This window comes from Elephantulus edwardii, unplaced genomic scaffold, assembly GCF_000299155.1.
Source record: "Elephantulus edwardii isolate Elephantulus edwardi_28Jun2011 unplaced genomic scaffold, EleEdw1.0 scaffold00069, whole genome shotgun sequence".
NCBI lineage: Eukaryota > Metazoa > Chordata > Mammalia > Macroscelidea > Macroscelididae > Elephantulus > Elephantulus edwardii.
In genome coordinates this window covers 10,936,470-10,954,167 of record NW_006399819.1, presented here as the reverse complement: position 1 = coordinate 10,954,167, position 17,698 = coordinate 10,936,470, and the positions used below count along the sequence as shown (strand labels likewise).

Genomic DNA, 17,698 nt, shown 5'->3' with positions numbered 1-17,698 from the left:
CTGTAGATTCAGCTCTTTTTTTTTTTTTTTTTTGGTATGACAGTCTTGCCTGTCCTGTGCCATCCTTACAATGGCTACTGTGCTTAAGCCAAATATTTCAGTCACTGTGTTGTTTCATTTCATTGAGAGTCTTCCTGCATTTCACTGAACCTCTACTTTTCCAAGCATGATGTCTTTTTCTTTTTCTTTTTTTTTAAACCTATTTTTCTATGCTGAGTTAATTTTGTTTATGGCTTCCCCCCACCCCATTGTGTACCGTGGAATTGGATCCGACTGGCACAGGAGGAGATTTTCCCTCCTTCTCCAGCAAAGCATCTGGTGAACCACACTTCTTCAAGATTGCATGATGTCTTTTTCCAAGGTGCTTCCTGTTACCATGCCGACACAATGATGAGAGATGAAGTCTCACTTCATTGTTTCTGAGAACTACTCTGGCTGTACTTCTTCCAAGATAGATACTTGTTCTTTTGACAATCCATGATACATTCAGTATTCTTTGCCAATACTACATTTTAAAGACATCAGTCAGTTCTTTGAACTTCCTCATTGTCCAGCTTTCATATGGAGATGAAGCAATTGCATACATTGGCTTATTGTTGCTGTTTTTAGGTGCAGCTCTTATTCTGGACTTTTGTCATGCCAATAATACCTAATCATATAGACCTTTATACAGTTCTCTCCCTTGTCTGTTTCAATGCAATATACATTATTTATCTCCTCTTTTTCTTAGTTTCCCCCTAATCCCCATGTCAGCCCTGTTTTATAACAGTATTATGCAGTATTTGTTTTTTGCAACTGAGATATTTCACTCAACATAATGTCCTCTATGGTCACCCATTTTGTATAATATTTCATGACTTATATGCTTTTCAGTGCTGCATAATATTCCATTGTGTGACTATACCACACCTTTCTATTTATTCATTTGTTGATGGCACTTGGATTGTTTCCAATTCTTTGCTGTTGTGAACAAAGCAGCAGTAAACATGGGTGTGCATATATCTGCTTGGATGTCAGTTATGGTCTCTTTGGGGTATATTCCCAGTAGTGGAATTGCTGGGTCAACTAGTATTTCTATTTCCAGCTTTTTGAGAAAGCGCCATACTGCCTTCCAGAGTGGTTGCATCATTTTACATTCCCACCAACAGTGGGAGGAAGAGTTCCAGTTTCTCCACAACCTCACCAGCATTTTTTGTTTGCTACTTGGTTGAATTTTACTATTATTACTGGATGTGAAATTATATCTCATAGTTGTTTTGATTTGTGTCTCTCTTAGAGCTAGGGATTTTGAACATTTCTTCATGTGTTTGTTTACCATCTCAATGTCTTCTTTGATGAAGTGTCTGTTCATATCCTGTACCAATTTTTCAATTGGGTTGTTTACTTTTATCTTATTTCTTTCTTTACTGCTTCTTTGATGAGTGTCAATTGAAGATCCAAGTAAAATAAGTCATCTAAATACTTTAAAATATTTATGACTTTAGAATAGAGGTCATCTTTAACTGAAACATCATAAATACATCTGAAAATACATAACACATAATAAATATATCTGAAAATACATCTGAAATATACGTAAATACGTCTTGGGTTTTTTTTGTTTTTTTCTTTTTCTTTTATTGTGAAAAACATATTGGGGGTATAAGGAGGTGAGGGTTGGGGACAGAAGGGTGAGGATGGGCCAGGATGCAGTTGCAGAGCTGCACAGTTTGGTCGGTGGGGGGAACAGGTGAAGGAAATGATGAGGATCCAGTGGGGACCAGATGCTACAGAGGAATGACAAGCATTTTCCAATAGTAATTAAACCAACTGTCTTATTGATTTGGGACTTGGATGCTGACTCTCTGGCTTCTTCATGCTGAACAGGGGCGTAGATGTGAAGGGGGGAATGGAGGACGTTTTATCTCCTTACTGGTGGTCTTGGGTTAAAGCTGCTTGCCTTCTTGCTCTGTTAGAAGATATTTTCCTGTCATTTGCTCCCCTCTGGACTGCAAAGTGTTTTCCCAGGTGGGTCCAGTGGGGATGGCTGGTTGAACCCAGAGGCTCCATCCTCCTTTGCTTCCTTAGCTGTCAGTTATATTTCCTTTTTGTCACTGGCATGGGTTCAGGGTCAATTCTGGAGTAAAACTCAGTGTTAAGATTACCTATAGGAAAGGGAGCAAACCTAGAGAGAACAAACTGCTTGTGAGTTACAAATAGAAGGGCTTTGAGGGTGTTGCTTTCAGGTTTACTGGGGGGAAGGGTGGCAGAAGGTGGCCTAGGTAACATTCTATGGATACCCTAGGCATTTTTTTTCCCTTCCCCACAATCTGGGGACTGAGGAGCTCACCCTGAGGACCACGATGGCTCACCCCGAGCCGAGGGCTGAGGGCAGCCCGCCCCGGGCAGAGGTCCACGACGGCTCGCCCCGAACCGGGGGCCGAGGGAAGCCCGTCATCAATACATCTTGAAAATGACTTGCACAGATTCTTAAAATGATTCTTAAACAGATTCTTAAAAGATCCTATGTACATCTAGAAAAATTGAAATAACTGGTTTTATTTGAAATATATAAATATTTTTTAAACATTTTTCTTTTATATTTAGGGGAAGGAATACTTATTTTCTAACATTATTCTATTATTATATATTCTGGACATTATTATATATTCTATTTAGGGGGAAATACCTATTTTCTCACAAAAGCTTTCTCTTGTCAGAGAAATGGAATTTCTATTTGAACAATAATATTTTATGGTTCTTCCAGTACCTTTTTGGAGTGTTAACTTTGATCCACAATGTATCCACCCAAGTTAGCAAATTTGTATCATAGTAGTTTAGGACAAGGGAAAATGGTAAAAATTCTTTCTTCTATTCTATCTAGATTGTCTTTCCTCTCAGCTTTGTTTTATCTTCACAGACCCTTATCCAAGGTTCAGACACACTGATTTTTTCCCCACATATATTTTTCTCTTAGTTTTCTTTTTAATCTAGGAGGATAGCTTAAAAGACGTGTGTGTCTATGTTTGTGTGTGTATGTGTGTGTGTGTGAGAGAGAGACAGAGAGAGAGAGAGAGAGAGAGGAGGGGAGATAGAGAAAAAGACATGAGTATAAGTATAAAATATTTTTACTTTATTTCTGAAGAGTTAATAAGTTTTTGGAACAATCCCAAGTGCCATATACATTTGAATTATGTGTTTTTTTTTTAAACACCCTATATTGGCTCTCAACATTCTTGGGTAGCCACAACTGTAGGTCCAAAATATATTGGGAAATTAAGATTCTACTATGAAATGATAAAAGTATAAAATCATTCTTTAGTGCTAAAGTCATAGACAAACTATGCTACCAGCAATAACTGTATGAAAACAATCTAGATGCAAATAACTTAATTTTGGCATCAGATTATATTATTCACCATTGTTTTGTTCTCAATTTTTAGGTATGGAGTTGTTTGAGGAGGCATTACGTCGATGGGAACAAGCTCTAACTTTTCGCAATAGACAGGTTGAAGATGAAGCAAGTTGTGGTTCTATAAAACTGGGTGCAGGAGATGCCATTGCTGAAGAAAATGTCGATGTAAGGGTGATTTGTTTTGGAGTTATATTAGAAGAATCTATTTGAGATGTTGAGATATTTGCTTTCAGTGACATCTGATAGACCATTTGCCCTATTTAGGATTAAGTGATTTAGTTCTTTTTTTGTTGTTCAGTTAGCTGTTAAACACCAAATTTGCAATTCATCATCAGCTGTCTGACATTCCTAGAATATATAGACTACGCAGAAGTAATTAACATAAGAATTTTTAGAAGTCTATTCTTTGCTTTGAAAGACCATTGTATTCATAAAAGCATACAGAGATAGTTCACTCAGCATAATGCTCTCCAGTCCTTTCCAAGTTACGTAATAATTTACAAAGTTACTGCGCATGCGTGCTGCATAGTATTCCATTATGTGAATGTACCATAATTTCTCAGTCCATCCATTTGTGGTTGGATGTTTGGACTGTTTCCATGTTCTTGCGATGGTGAATAATGCTGCTATGAACATTGGTGTACAAATCTCAGTTTGTGCCTCAGTTCTCATGTTCTCAGGTATATTCCAAGTAGTAGAATATCTGGGTCATATGGAATTTCTATGTTCAGCTTTTTTAAAAAAAAAAATTATTTTATTATTTTTTGTGCATTGTACCATCAAGTCAGATCTGACTGGTACAGGAGGAGATTGTTCTTCCTTCTCCAGCAGAGTATCTGGTGGATTTGAACCAGGAACATCTGGGATTGCAGTGCAGCTTCTTGCCACTAGGCCACCAGAGCTCCCTTTATATTCAGCTTTTTAAGGAAGTGCCATACTGCCTTCTGGTATGGTTGTACCATTTTGCAATCCCACCAACAATGTATGATTTCCTTTCTCGCCACATCCTCTCCAATATCTTTTACTTGCTGCCCTGTTAAGCTTTGCCACTCTTACTGGAGTGAGAGGGTTATTGTAGAATGAGTATAAGGATCCAGGAGGGGTGGGAGAGGCTGGAAATAGAGGGATGTGGATTTACAGGGGAAAGAGGGGATTAATCATTGGTTTGTACAATTTGATGGGTGAGGGGTGAGGGAAACGGAAAGAATTTGTTCTAATTTATATTAGAATTTTGTAAATAAACTAATGAAAAGGGGGGGGGGAAAGCATCCAGAGAAAGAACTGGCAAATTCCATAATCATCTAGGCCAGTAGTTCTCAAAACTGAGTATGCATCAAAATCAACTGGTAGACTTGTAAAAACACAGACTGGAAGGACTTATCCCTAGGCTTGCTGTTTCATTATGCCCAAGATTGGAACAAGAGTTTCCAAGTGATGTTCATGTTATTTCAAAAACCACACTCTGAGAATTCTTAAATTTGACAGGTAAACTGAACTCCCAAGAACTAAGATTATTTTACTAAAGATGTAGGTGGAACCTAGGCCTTGTGACAATTACTGCAGTGTTCTTTCTACTGCTTTATCACTTGTTTTTACGTCCCCACTTTCCCTGCCTTTAAATTAAAAATAGAAAATGTTGGGAATCTTAACATTAGAATCTACTGTTTGCTCTTTGACTTTTTGTCTTCTTGCAGGATATTATTAGTACTGAATTTATCCATAAACTAGAGGCTCTGCTACAAAGAGCATATCGTCTTCAAGAGGAATTTGAGGCCACCCTTGGGACGTCTGATCCTAATTCACTGGCAAATGATACTGGTAGGATGGATGTTTTAAATGGTTTTTATGAAATGTATGCATTTAACATATTTAATCTTTTTTATTTTGGGGGAATTATTTACTTAAGTGTCTTAGGTTTTAGTGTTTCATGTGTTTAGCAAAGAACTAAGGGGGAAAAATATGTTATTTACTTTCAGTTTTTATTTTCAAGTGAGTTCAGTGCTCTTGAGATACTAATTTTAAGTATTTAGGGTAGGTAGGATTGTGACATGCTTCTTATCTTACATAAGTCCTTTTCAGTCAGGGCAAAGATAACGCTATATATTTTTTACCCCCATTAGTACATTTATTCCTCATTTATTAACTATCCTATTACCTGAAATTTTGTATGTATGACAATAGTAAAAATAGCTATTGGATTGTTTTGCACGTTAATGGCATGTCTGGCAGTTAAGGAATGCTAAGCTAAGAGGCAAGAGTAAAACTGGTTGTTGTAATTGTTAAGATTATGCATAATCTTGATTGGACCATTATTCTCATCAGTTTACCACATGAAGAGATACTATATTAAAGTTTATAAGTTTACTTTAACAAGTGCATTCTGCACGAAGCTACTTCAGTACAAAAATTGGAGGAAGGGGGAAAATTAACAATAATATTAGAGTCATGCCATCTCAGAAATGTACGTGTAACTTATGACATGTGTTTAAACTGTTTTAAAAATTCTTTTCAACCTTAATTACAAGTTAGCTTTTAATGTTGTTGTTGTTATGTGCCACTGAGTTGCCTGCGACATAGCAACTCTATGTACAACGGCCCTAAACCCTGCTCTATCCTGTGCCAATCTTACTGTCTCTGATACACCTATCTCCATTACCCCAGTCACTGAATCAATGCATCTCATCAAGGGTCTTCCTTTCTTGCACTGTCCCTCCACTCTCCCAAGCATGATGTCCCTCTCCAAGGACTGATCTCACCTTGCAACATGTCCAGAGTATGTAAGACGAAACTTCACAATCCTTGCCTCCAAGGAGCAGCCAGGCTTCACCCTCTCCAGAACAAACTTGTTTGTTCTCCTAGAAGTCCATGGTATATTCAGTACTCTTCTCCAGCATCACAGCTCAAAGGCATCAGTTCTCCTTCTATCATCCCTAGTCATTGCCCAGCTTTCTGATGCATGGCAAGTAATTGCAAAGAACTTGGCCTGGATCAGGTGCACTTTAGTCTCCAGACGGATATCAATGCTCTTCAGTACTTTGGAGAAGTCTCTGGCAGCAGACTTATCCAGTGCAATTTAATTGTCTTTAATTTCCTAGCTGCTGGTACCAAAAGTGTTGATTGTAGAGCCAAGGAGACAGAAGCTGTTAACAATCTCAATCTCTTCACCATTTATTATGAGACTGCCAATTGGCCCACTGGTGAGAATCCTTGTTTTATTGATGTTGAGCTTCAATCCATACTGAAGGCTGCAATCCTTGACATTTTGCAGCAAGCACTTCAGGTCCAATTCTGTTTCAGCAAACAGAGTTGTGTCATCTGCATAACATAGGTTGTTTTTGATTCTACCTCCCATCCTGTTGCCACATTTCTCCTCATAGAGCCCAGCCTTTCAGATAATCTGTTCCGCACATGTTGTGCCATCCAGTCGCTTGCGACTCATAGCGACCCTATGTGCAACAGCCCTAAACCCTACTCTATCCTGTACCAATCGCACTGCCTCTGACACACCATCCCGATTACCCCAGTCTCTGAATCAATCCACCTCATACAGGGTCTTATCCTCTTGCACTATCACTCCACCCTCCCAAGCATGATGTCCCTCTCCAACAACCTGTCCCTCATTACAACATGTCCAGACTATGTCAGATGAAGCCCCAGAATCCTTGCCTCCAAGGAGCAGCCTGGTTTAACCCACTCCAGGATGAATCTGTTTGTTTTCTTGGCAGTCCATGGTACATTCAGTACTCTTCTCCAGCACCACAGCTCAGAGGCATCAGTTCTTCTATCCTCCCTAGTCATTGTCCAACTCTCTGATGCATACCAAGTGATTACAAAGACCATAGCCTGTATCAGACACACCTTAATTTCCACAGTGACACCATTACTCTTCAGTGCCCTCGAGAGGTCCCTAACAGCAGACTTTCCCATCGCAGTACGTTGTTTGTTTGTTTTTTTTTATTTTCTGGCTGCTGGTGCCAAGAGTGTTGACTGTGGAGCCAAGCAGACTAAAGTTGTTAAGAATCTCAGTCTCTTCACCATCCATCCTGATGCTGCCAATTGTCCAGTGGTAAGAGTCTTTGTCTTCTTGACATTGAGCCTCAATCCATATTGTAGGCTGCAGTCCTTGACCCTCTGCAGCAAGTGCATGAGGTCCTCCTCAGTTTCAGCGAGCAGGGTTGTGTCATCTGCATAACGCAGATTGTTGATAGATCTTCCACCAATCCTAACTCCACACTTCTCCTCATAGAGCCCAGCCTCTCGGATAATCTGTTCTGCATATAGGTTGAAAAGGTATGGAGCTAGGACACATCTCTGGCGTATACCTTTCCCAATTTTGAACCATGCATTGTTTCCCTGCTCTGTTCTGATGACTGACTCTTGGTCCAAGTATAGGTTTCTTGTTAGCACGATCAAGTGTTCTGGGATTCCCATTCTTCTCAGAGTCAGCCACAGTTTGTTATGATCCATGCACAGATTGAAAAAATATGGAGATAGGACACATCCGTGGCATACCCCCTTCCCAATATTGAACCATGCAGTGTTTCCTTGTTGTGTTGTGATGACTGCCACCTGGTCCAAGAATAGGTATACACACAATCTAGTGTTCTGGGATTCCCATTCTTCTCAGAGTCATCCACAGTTTGTTGTGATCTACACAGTCAAATACCTTTGCATGGTCAGTGAAACACAGATAGACATTCCTCTGGTACTCTCTGCTTTCAGCCAAAATCCATTTGACGTTAGCTATAATATCCCTAGTACTACATTCTCTTATAAACCCAGCCTACACTTCAGGCAGTTCTCTCTTGATGTACTGTTCTAGTCTTTTTTGGAGAATCTTCAGCAGAATCTTGCTTACATGTGATATATTGTTCAATAATTTCTGCACTCTGTTGGGTCACCTTTCTTTGGAATAGGAACAAGCATAGATCTGTTCAGTTGGCCAGGTGGTTGTCCTCCAGATTTTTTTTTCAAGAGTAACATGTCAGTTTTATTTAGAACTTTTCAAGTACAAAAAAAAAGGACATGAAATGCTTGTTAAGTGTACGTATATACTGTTAAAAAATTGCTACAAACGATTAAATTGTCTTGAGAATATTACTAATGCACTTTGAATTCAAATATCCCATGAGTTACCTGGATTCTTAACATGTTTTATATTTAACTGTTCTAGTCTTTTACTATAAAAAATTATTTTTTTAATAAGATGGTTCAACATTATCATTTTTTTTCCTCTAGAAAAGAATTTTAAGCAAGTATGAAATACATCCTAATTAAAATCATGTGATATGCTCATTTTCAAAAGGTATTTATAACAGAGCAACATTTCTGCACTTGGATGTGTTCATCTTTAAACATACTTTGTTTCAGTCACATCAACCACTATAATCCATACCAGTCCAGAAGGTCATCATGTTCAACAGTTTGATAGAAAGGCTTAAATATTACCAACTAGGTCATCATATAAAAATTTAAGCATTTTTATAAAACTATTCAAAGCTTATAGAGTTTCAGGCATATATTTTAAAATATATCCCTAAAATTTTAACTTGCATACATTTTTTAAAAAGGATTCATCTTAGAATATAAGTAGACCATATAGCTTATAATATGAAATTATGGATTTTAAATGGCACTAACACTTCTTTCTTTGGTATAATGCACTGAGAATTTAACAGTTAGTTGGCAAAAGGGAGAACAATTTTAAGGAACTTAAAAATTTGTAACAGGGAACTCTGGTGGTCTAGTGGCAAGAAGCTGTACTGCAGTCCCAGAGGAGCACAGTTTGAATCCACCAGATGCTCTGCTGGAGAAGGAGAGGCAATCTCCTCCTGTACCAGTCAGATTCGATTTGACAGTACACACACAAAAAAATAATAAAATACAATTTTAAAAAAATTGTAACAGTCATTATCCTAGTAATATTGTCCACTTGGGCATATGTACTGATCTTATATTTTAAAATAATTTTCCATAAATTGTAGTTATTGTGTCCATTCATGAGATAGAGAAAAAGTAAATAATACAGCAAATAAAAACAGTAAAGAAAATCAAGGCACGCACCCAATTTTTTAATAACTTCCACTTGTAACAATCTTCTTATATGATGTTCTAGAATGACTGTTTTATATGTAACTAAAGTTCTTCCAATCCTTTTCCCTTTTGCTACCAGTAGGACCAGAAAAAAGTTGGTTATGGAATATTTCAGAGGATGCTTTCTTTTTAGAAAAAGCAACTGTTTCTTCTTCTAAAAGTCTGCTCTTTTCTTCAAGCTTCATTCTGTCTTCTTGATGAACTCTTTTAAGATGTTGAAATTTGGCCCGCAGCTCTCTTTCCACATCTTTCAGTATGCCTTCTTTTTCCTTTACTCATTGCACAAACATCTTCCTTCTGGCATTCTTTGTAGAATTCATGTCTTTTGGCTTCGTAAGACTCTTGAAGACTGACTGGGTTGTCCTCTGGCCCATGTCTTTAAAGCCCAGTTCCTCCAGTTTGCAGCGCCTATAACGTTCATAGTGTCTAGTGTGAGTTTGTTCTCTAAGATCTTCCATATTAGTACAAATGAGCATTTTTCAGAACTTGACAAAGTCACAGTGATTCTCATTTTCCAAATGTACAGCACTCCATGGATACTGATGAGCTTTGGCCAGCTTATTTCCAACTTCCACCTCATTCATACTTACTATAACAGCACATGGTAAATGTGCATTCATTAAAAAATCTAGTTTACCAAGTCTCATCATTTGTTGGGAGCTGATATATATGGACACCATTGCTAACCAAGTCACTCATGAGCTTGATCTTGAACTTCTGTAATTTGGTTTTAGAAATTGCATCTGTTTTGGCAATCTCTGGCATAATGTTGACCTTACTGGCAACTGGCAAGATTCTTCATGGTTAAGAGACCGAATGTCTTTAGAGAGTGACCAGTAGGGGAAATGAAGTAAAGGCGTACATGGATATAAGAATCATGATAGTTGTATAGAGACCATTTAATCTTCAGTTCTTTCTGGAGATAGGCCTCAAATTGGGCATCTGTGTATTTGACAATGGGTTGATAGCAGGTGCTGCGACATTTTGAAGGAGACCATCACCTGCGACGAGAGTGGAGCTAAGGCGGCAGGAAGATTTCAGTGTCGCACACCCAGAGCAGCACCTCCTTCAGATTTCTTGGCACAACTTGGTGTTCACATCCAGGGCAGCGTCTATTTGTTGAAATATGTCAATTGGTATGTCATAATTTCCTGGGGCCTTGTTTTTCGACAATTCTTTCAGAGGAGCTTGTACTTCTTCCTTCATCACCACAGGCTCTTGCTCGTACATTATTTCATTAAATTCTTCTGTGTCCACCAATTCCTTTTGGTACAAAGACTGTATACTCTTTCTGTCTTCTTTTAGTGCTTCCTAGATCATTTAATATTCTGCCCAAAGCATCCTTAAGTATTGCTACTTGAGGCTCGAGTTTGTTCTTCAGTTCCTTCAGCTTAAGAAATGCTGAACAGTTTTGGCCCCTTTGATTTTCTGACTCCAGCTCTTTGCACTAATACTTTATTTTGTCTTCCCTCACTGCCCTTTGAAATCTTCTGTTCAGTTCATTAATATCTTGATTTCTTTCCTTTGCTTTGGTTTTTTGGTGCTCTAGTGCAATATTCATAGTCTCTTCTGACATCCCTCTTGGTCTCTTCTTCCTCCTCTGTCTTTGCAATGACTTTTTGCATTCTTCCTGGATGATATTTTTCATATTCTCCCACAGCTCATCCAATCTTCACTCATTAGTGTTCAAGGCTTCAAACCTGTTCCTAAGATGGTTCTGAAATTCAGGTGGGATGAACTCAAAGTCATATTTTGGTTCCTGTGGATTTGATTTAATTTTCCTCAGCTTCAGCTTGACCTTACATATGAGTAGTTGGTGGTCTGTTCCGCAATCAGCACCTGGCCTAGTTTTCACAGCTGATACTGAGCTTCTTCAGTGATTCTTTCCACAGATGTAATCGGTCTGATTCCTATGCATACTATCAGGTGAAATCCATGTGTATAGCCTGTGTTTATGTTTTTCTATAAAATATAGCAATGAATAAGTCGTTAATAGTGCCAAGTTCTATCATTCTATTTCCAGGTTAATTTCTGTCACCAAGTCCATGTTTCCCAACTACTGATCCTTCTTTTCTGTTCCCAACTTTTGCATTCCAGTCACTATTATTAATGCATCTTGATTGCATGTTTGATTGATCTTTGAGTGCAAAAGTTGGTAGAAATCTTCTATTTCCTCCTCTTTGGCTCTTGTTATTGGTGCATATGATATAATGGTGGCATTCACTGAACTTCCCTGTATGCATATGTATATTATCTTGTCACTCACAACATTGTATTTCTGGATGGATCTAGAAATGATTTTTTTAACTGTGAAAGCAACCGCATTTTTCCTCACCTTTACATCTCCAGTACCAGTCCATCTCATTTCACCAATACCTAGTATGTCTATATTTATGCTTTTTTGTTTCTTTCTTAATAATATTCAATTTTTCTACATTCACGGTTCTCACATTCCATGTTCCAATCACTAGTGTCTCCTTATAGTTGTTCCTAGTTCTGTGTGTTTCTATACTTGAGGGCTCAGCCTCAGTAATTAATACATATAGTGTCATGTCCCATTACTTTTGTTTCCTGATATTTAAGATAAAGTGACATCTTAGATGGGCTGAATGGTTAAAATTGCTTCTTGAACTTTTTAAAACTCATCCAATGAATGTGAAAGGCAATTATATTACCTCCCCCTTCCCAAATAAGTTTAAACCATTTGTGAGGAGAATTGTTGCTTTAAAATAAAGAAAGATTGCTATTGTTAGGTGCTGTCGAGTTGAGTACAACTCATAGTGACTTTATGAACAACATATCTGAACTTTATCCTGTGAGGAGGACCGGACACCATAATTCAAAGTTCAGCCTGCAAGCAGGTGGCTTTCTGGTTTAATAATTGAAGAGAAACCTTTGTCCTCTGTCCTGCATACGGGCTGGGAACTTGGGGTCTTGCATGCAAGCACAAGCTGGTATCTCTTCCTGTTAAGAAAACATCTTGGTCATCTCGGTCCCCTAACTCCTTTCATGTAAAAACAACATCTGTCATAAGGAATAAATTGTATACCCTCCCTTGCTCGATTGTTTCTGTACCTGCTTTTTATGTCTATGAAAAATGAGAAATGAGATCATAGCAAAAACCCCTATAAAAAAAATAAACGATGCAGACTCTTGGGGCTGCAGTCTTATATTGTCTTTTGTGTGTGTTTGTCTCTTTATACCTCATTTCTTCCAGGCATTTTATAAAGGTTTGTAACAATCCTGTCCTGTATTGTCCTCACAGTCTTGACACACTTAGTCTCATTGCTGTAGTCACTGTGTCAAGTCCATCTGGTTAAAGGTCTTTCTCTTTTTTGCCGACCCTCCGCTTTCCCAAGCATAATGTCCTTCTCCAAGGAAAAGCTTCTCCTAGCAACATACCTGAAGTTTGTGAGAGAAAACTTTATCACCTTTGCCTCCAACAAATACTTTCTGGCTGTGCTTTCTCCAAGGCTTATCTGTTTGGCAGTCCATGGAATGTTCAGTGCCCTTCTCTAACACCTCACTTCAAAGGTATTAGTTATCTTCTGTCATCCTTAGTCATTGTCCTGTTGTCAGCAGCATAGAAGGTGATTGAAAAAACCATGGCCAGAATCAGGCATATATCATAGTCCTCAAACTAGTATCATTACTCCTCAGTAATTTGGAGAGGTACCCAGTGTGATACATTTCCTGATATCCTGACTGTTGATTGTGGATCCAACTATGATAAAATTATTCATACCTTCAGTCTTTTCTCCAGTGGTGAGAATTTTTGTATTCTTGATGTTCAGATTCAGTACATATTGAAGGCTGTATTCTTTGATCTTCTGAAGCAAGTACTTCAACTCCTCCTCATATTCAAGAAGCAAGGTTGTGTCGTCTACATAATGTAGATTATTAATGCGTCTTCTGATCCTGATGCCACATTCTACATAAAGTCCAGCTTCTCAAGTAATTTGCTTCACATACAGATTAAATAGATCTGGAGAAAGGATACAAACCTAATTCATACCTTTCTGTAAACTATGTAGTACCTACTCATTAATTTTTCAAAATTTTTGGCTCAACATAAAGCATTTAAAGTGGATTATTTTGAGAAGTGTACATCTCTGTGTATTATACATGTAAGTAATTTAAAATTATAAATTACTATCCGTTTATAACCTCTTTTTAACTTTCATCTTTGTTTTTTAAGTACTATTATTGTTACAATAAATTCATTAAAATTGAAGTAATTTTTAATAGTTTTTTTCATGCTGATTAGCTACTGTTGCAACTAGAATTTAGAAGAGACTGTGGCACCAGAGATATCACTGCTGACAGCAGATCGATCCTATCTGAAAGTAAAGCATACCAGAAAAATGTCTACTTATGGTTTATTGATTATGCAAAGGCATTTGCCTGTGTGGATCATAGCAAGTTATGGCTAACATTGAGAAGAATTGGAATCCCAGGATACTTAATCATGCTTAACAATATCTATACTTATACCAAGAGGCTATTGTGTGAACAGAACACAGAAGCATGGTATGGTTTAAAATTAAGAAAGGAGTTCATCAGGATTGTGTCCTCTCTCCATACCTACTCAGTCTGTATGCTGAACAAATTATTCGAGAAGCTGGACTTCATAAATAATAATGTGACATCAGGATCAGATAAAGACTCATCAATAACCTGCTTTATGCAAGTGACACAACTTTGCTTCTAAACATGAGGAGGACTTGAAGCACTTGCTGCAGAAGATCAAAGAGCTAAATATGGATTCCATCTCAACATCAAGAAAACAAAAATTCTTTTCCCTGGGCCGATAGGCAACATCATGATAGATGGAGAAAAGATTGAAGTTGTCAACAATTTTATCTTAATTGGATACCCAATCACCACCCTTGGTACCAATAGTCAGGAAACCAGGGCACTCATTCAGAAAAGTCTGCAGTTAAGGACCTCTCCAAATTATTGAGGAGTGTTGATGTCAGTAGGAGGACTAAAGTGCATCTGTTTCAGGCCATGATCTTTCAGATCATTTGCTATGCATCTGAGAGCTGGACAATGAATAAGGATGACAGAAGAATTGATGCATTTGAGCTGTGGTGTAAGTGAAGAGTACTGAATGTCCTATGAACTGCCTAAAGAACAAACAAATATTTCTTGGGAAAAGTGCAACCAGAGTGCTCCTCAGAGGCAAAACTTAGTCTCATATACTTGGGCATGTTGCTCGGAGAGGCCATTCCTTGGAGAGGGACATCAGGCTTGGAAATGTGGAGGGTCAGCAAAAGATAGGAGGAGCCTGAACCAGATGAATCGACACAGTGACTGCTGCATTGGGTGGAGTGTGTCAGGAAGTGTGAGGATGGCACAGGATAGTACAGGGTTCAGATTTATTCATAATGTTGCTATGGTTCATACTTGACTTGATGGTACTTAACAGCACTTGCTGTTGAGTTAATTCTGGCTCATAGTGGCTTGTAAAATTCTGTGGGGTAGAATTGTACTCCACGTAATTTTCAGTGACTGATTTTTGTTGGGATGATCACCAGGCCTTTCTCCTGAAGTACCTCTGCATAAACTTGAATCTCTAACCTTTTTGGTTAGCAGTCACTGCAATAACTATTTGCACTACCCAAGGACTCCTGTCTGCTACTGATATCTGATATTATGACATACCTAGGACATTTTTGCTAGGGAAAAAGTAGACAATATTAATAATCAACAAATATAATTTGTCAGAATCTTTGTTTCATTCTATGGTGAGTTTTTTTTTGGGGGGGCTGTCTAGCTTTCATTAGGATGATATTTATGGTGCCAAAGAATAAACCAAACCTGTAGCTGTCAGGTAGGTTTTGATTCATAGTGGAACTGCACCAGAGAGGTATCAAAACTTTATGGATGCAGACTTCCACATTCTTCCCCAGCAGAGTGACTAGTTGGTTTGAACCTTCAGCTTCTTACTTGGTAGCTGTGTGCTTAATCAGTGTGCCACTAGAGCATCTTGTATTTATGATAATAAGGAGGACAAAGAACAGAGAATGGAATTTTAAGAGAATTTAGAAGAAAAATGGGAATGGAACAGTTAAGAAATACAGTAATATTAAGTAGCAAGGACACTGAAGGGAAAAGAAATAGGGGGAAAACTGTAAATATAAAGAAGGTAGAGGGTACCCTGAGATTTTTCTTGTCTTTTTCTAGAATTGACGGCTTTGCCTACACTCTTCTAATCTTCTACCTGCAGAGTTTATTTCTAGCCTCTTAATGAGGATCATGTAGGTGTATTGTTCTTGTAATATGCATTTCAGCTTTGGTTTGATTCTACATCCTCAAATTTTCATTTTTCTGTTGTCTTCATTAGGAATTGGTTGAACCTGTCTCTGATTTGCTGAGGTTGTCAAATTATGTCTAATTTGCTCAGATTGTCAAATGATTCCACGAAAGTTATGCTTCGGGTTCACATTGCTTCTGGTCAAGAAAATCTTAAGGCAAATGGCATAATTCTAAGGTCTTCACATTGTTCCTAAAGAAATTATTAATTTGGGGTTCTGAATGAATGGAATTTCTAGATTGAGACCCCCATTACTCTACATTTGGTTAGCTTCTCTATCATTGTCATCGAGTCAGAACTGACTATAATGTGCATAGGAGGAGCTTGCCAGTCTTTCTCCCTTAGAGCCACTGGTAGACTGGAATTGCCAGAGAGGCACTGTCTTTGAGTAACAGTGCTTGCTACTCCATACGGACAAAACCACTAGTGGTGTATATTTCTGACCTCATCTGGCTTAGTTATCTAGTGATGCTGTATTAGAAATATCACTGATGCATGGCTTTATTGTTGTTGTTAGGTGCCATTGAGTTGCCTGCAACCCATAGTGAACCTATGTACAGCAGCTCTGAACCCTTCGCTATCCTAAGCCAATCTCATTAATTCTGACACACCAACCTCCATTGCCCCAGTTACTGTATCTGTCGATCTCATCTGGGGTCGTCCTCTTCTGCACTGTCCCTCCACCCTTCTGAGCATGATATCCTTCTCCAAGGATCAGTCCCTCCTGGCCATGTGCCCAAAGTATGTAAGACAGAACTTCAAAATCCTAGCCTCCAAGGAGAAACTTGGTTTCACCTTCTCCAAGGCAGGCCGATTGGTTTTCTTGGCAGTCCATGGTATGTTCAAGACTCTTCTCCAACACCACAATTTGAAGACATTGATTCTTCTTCTGTCATCTTTAGTCATTGTCCAGCTCTCTGATGTATAGCAAGTACTTGCAAACACCATGGCCTAGATTAGGTACACCTTAGTCTCTTGACTGACATAATTGCTTTTCAGCATTCTGGAGAGGTCCTTGATAGCAAATTTTCATAATGCAATTTGTCTTTTGGTTTCCTCACTCCTGGTGCCAAGCATGTTGATTGTGGAGCCAAGCAAGCTGTAACTGTTAACAACCTCAGTCTTTTCCATCTGTCATGGTGCTGCTAGGTGATGCAGTGTTGTTTGTCTTTTGATGTTGACCTTCAATCCACTTTGAAAACTACAGTCCATGACCTTCTGCAGCAAGTGCTTTAGGTCCTCCTTAGTTTCAACAAGCAAGGTTGTGTCATGTGCATAACGTAGGTTGTTGATGAGTCTTCCTCCAGTCTTGATGCCACATTCCTCCTCATAAATGCCAGCTTCCTGAATGATCTAGTCTATATACAGATTTAAAAGATATGGAGACAAGATAAATCCCTGACACGCTCCTTTCCTGATTTTGAACCAGTGTTTTCCTTCTCTATTCAGAGGACTGCTTCCTGGTCACATGTAGATCTTGCATAAGCACAATCAAGTGTTCTGGGATTCCCATTTTCTACCAGGCTAGCCACAATTTATTGTGATTCACACAGTCAAATTTCTTTGCATAATCAATGAAACACAGATAGACTTTTCTCTAGTACTCTTTGCTTTCTGCCAAGATCCATCTGACATTGGCAATAATGTCTCTAGTGATATGACCTCTTCCAAATCCAGCTTTTATTTCTGATAGTTCTCTGTCAATGTACTGTTCCAGTCATTTTTTTAAAAATAATCTTCAGCAGGATTTTTCTTACATGTAATATTAGTGACACCATGGTCTTTGCTATCACTTGTTATGCATCAGAGAGTTGGACAGTGATTAAGGAGGGTAGAAGGAGAATTGATGCCTTTGAGCTGTGGTGCTGGAGAAGAGTATTGAGGGTACCATG

At 38.4% G+C, this 17,698-nt stretch overlaps 1 protein-coding gene and 1 pseudogene across 2 annotated transcripts in view; one reads left to right on the top strand and one right to left on the bottom strand.

The window, feature by feature from the left end:
* FAM73A (family with sequence similarity 73, member A) overlaps positions 1 to 17,698 on the top strand; it is a 154,295-nt gene that overhangs the window by 35,495 nt on the left and 101,102 nt on the right. For both annotated transcript variants that reach the window (XM_006888591.1, XM_006888592.1), the window contains exons 5-6: positions 3,423 to 3,559; positions 5,089 to 5,212. In XM_006888591.1, the coding sequence (XP_006888653.1) occupies positions 3,423 to 3,559; positions 5,089 to 5,212 (261 nt within the window). The remainder of the gene's footprint in view (positions 1 to 3,422; positions 3,560 to 5,088; positions 5,213 to 17,698) is intronic.
* Positions 9,520 to 17,698, bottom strand: part of LOC102865274 — a 40,485-nt pseudogene continuing 32,306 nt past the window's right edge.